Source organism: Engraulis encrasicolus, chromosome 1 (assembly GCF_034702125.1).
Source record: "Engraulis encrasicolus isolate BLACKSEA-1 chromosome 1, IST_EnEncr_1.0, whole genome shotgun sequence".
NCBI lineage: Eukaryota > Metazoa > Chordata > Actinopteri > Clupeiformes > Engraulidae > Engraulis > Engraulis encrasicolus.
Genome location: NC_085857.1, coordinates 54,368,046 through 54,370,545, shown reverse-complemented (window position 1 = coordinate 54,370,545; position 2,500 = coordinate 54,368,046). Strand labels below are relative to the sequence as shown.

General features: G+C 43.6%; 1 protein-coding gene across 1 annotated transcript in view; it reads right to left on the bottom strand.

Moving 5' to 3' along the window:
* Positions 1-2,500, bottom strand: part of LOC134454543 (calpain-2 catalytic subunit-like) — a 31,980-nt gene that overhangs the window by 14,726 nt on the left and 14,754 nt on the right. The window contains exon 5 of the mRNA XM_063205615.1: positions 662-830. Coding sequence (XP_063061685.1) covers positions 662-830 — 169 coding nt within the window. The remainder of the gene's footprint in view (positions 1-661; positions 831-2,500) is intronic.

Sequence of the window (2,500 nt, the reverse complement as noted above, 5' to 3'; positions counted from 1 at the left end):
GTTGCGCCCCCTGTCTGTCAGCAATAGTCATTGCATGCTAGCAAAAAATGAAAGCTAGTGCAACACAGAGGTCTTTTGACGTATATATTTACAGTTGGAGATTAACATCTATCTATGCCCTGCATGAATGCCAAGTGGTTAGTCTGCAGGCAACGCCCACTCAAGTCTATGGAGCGTCCAAGCAGTGCCTCCGAAGTAGAAATGGGAGCTACTGCGTAAAGTTCTACTAGGAAGAATCGAATTACTTCCCCGGTGGTCAATAAAACCTGCAGCAACCAATCAGACTCTCCCTCTTCAATAGGCATCCCTGACTTCAGCGTCCTGTCAATCACCCAATCAATTGCGCATTCGGGATTCTCCCTCTACGTCACTAATTCATCCTGTCTTTCAGCCAATACATTGCCGTCGCGGCTTTTTAAAAGAAAATACTCTGTTAATAGGCTATATATATATTGTTCTCTGCTTTCTAGCTGAAGCCGACTCAGACGCCACCTCCACCCCTCCTGCCACAGTGTGTGTGTGTGTGTGTGTGTGTGTGTGTGTGTGTGTGTGTGTGTGTGTGTGTGTGTGTGTGTGTGTGTGTGTGCATTTGTGTGTGTATGTGACTGTGTATGTGTGTGTGTGTGTGTGTGTGTTAGCATGCGTGTCCAACTCCACTCACGTCTATGGAGCATCCTAACAGTGCTCCTGCCTCCAGCGCTTTCTTGATGATGTAGAACATGTTAGCGGGGGCCTTCCTCAGCTCGTACTGCTCCGCTATGCCGCCAGTGAAGTCCTCAAAACCCTCCGTGGTGCTGCCACCGGAGAGAGCCTCGTAGCAGCCGTTTGCTCTGGAGGAACACACACACACACACACACACACACACACACACACACACACACACACACACACACACACACACACACACACACACACACACACACACACAGATTTTGTAGATTTTGAGACAGGCATGCCACGGGCACAGCTCAAACTGCGTCATCCTACATTGTGGCCCTTTAACATGCACGGATAAACAGACATGCGTGGTACCTCTGTACACACCCTGTGAGGCAGTCTCACCCTCACAGCAAATTCCCACACAGTAAAAAAAGAGCAGTTGTTTTTACGGTAAATTGCTGGCAGCAGTGGTTGCCAAAGTCTACCTTTAAATAAATAACGGTATATTTCCTTTTTTATATTTTACGGTAAATTGCTGGCAGCAGTGGTTGCCGAAGCCTACCGTTAAATAAATAACGGTATTATTATTTTTTACATTTTACGGTAAAACGGTACGGATTATATTCAGGTGAGTCCAATTATAGAGTTATAATCAGACGACTGATTGGACTTATTATACTCAGGTGAGTCCAATTATAGAGTTGCAATCACAGACAACTGATTGGACTGATTCTACTCACTGGAGTCTGATAAACATCAACCTAATTATATACCTAAATAAATGCCCAATTGCCAGATTGTCTAGTGCTGGCAGGTGGACTAGTCCAGTATCATCAAGGAAGGGTATGCAAATGCATTCTTTATTTTAAAAAAGGCCTGGAAATAAAATGAAGGCCACAGCTAGTGGGGCAAGCAAGCTAACAAACAAGCTAGTTAGCAAGCCATACAGCCACCCTTACAACGTGACCTGCTAGCCGGGCAGGCCAGGTGAGGGCAGGCCAGCCGGCCGGCCGGCCTTACAGCCAGCCAGCCAGCCAGCTAGCTAGCAACCAGTGAGCAGTACAATGCAACAGTCCCGGTTTAAATACATGTTCAAGTGAACCATGTGACCCGAGTGATGAAGCATTTGGCAGGTGCAGGCAGTAAGTTAATCATTGCATGACAACCCTTAGCACTCAGGTGAGGTCAGGAATTGATTGACAGATGATTTGGATGGGGTAGAATGGCAGTTTCAAATAGACCGGGCTACTTCTTAAGAGACTGAATCAAGGGTTTACTGTCCCAGGTAGACTTTTTCAAATTATACCAGCCTATAGGTATATTTTACACATTAAATGAGGCTAAACTGTAGGCTGTTAATATATAAGTTACAGTGAATTACTGCAAAATGTGCAAACATTGCTTTCTGTTGGGTAGGAGGAATGTAAAAAAGGATATTCTGAATTTTGAAGAGGTTTACTGTGTCAATTTGCCTCTCAAACCAAAAATCTGATGGCAAAGCCTCAAAGTCCAATAAGGGAAAAAAATGATTGCGGTGGAGAATTTTAGATTTTGGCTGAACACCAGTCTAACTCTGATCAATCTAACTCTGACAAATTTGCTGTGTACATATGACACCAATGAAAAATAGTCATGTACCGTTTCTTGACTACTTCATCTTCACTTAACGGTATTTTCCAATATTTTCTTTTCAGTGAACAGTTCAGTATTTTCTACATATGACACCAGTGAAAAATAAAGTTATGTACCGTTTCTTGACTACTTCATCCCACTTAACGGTATTTTCCAATATTTTCGTTTACAGAGAACAGTATTTTCTACATATGACACCTGTCAAAA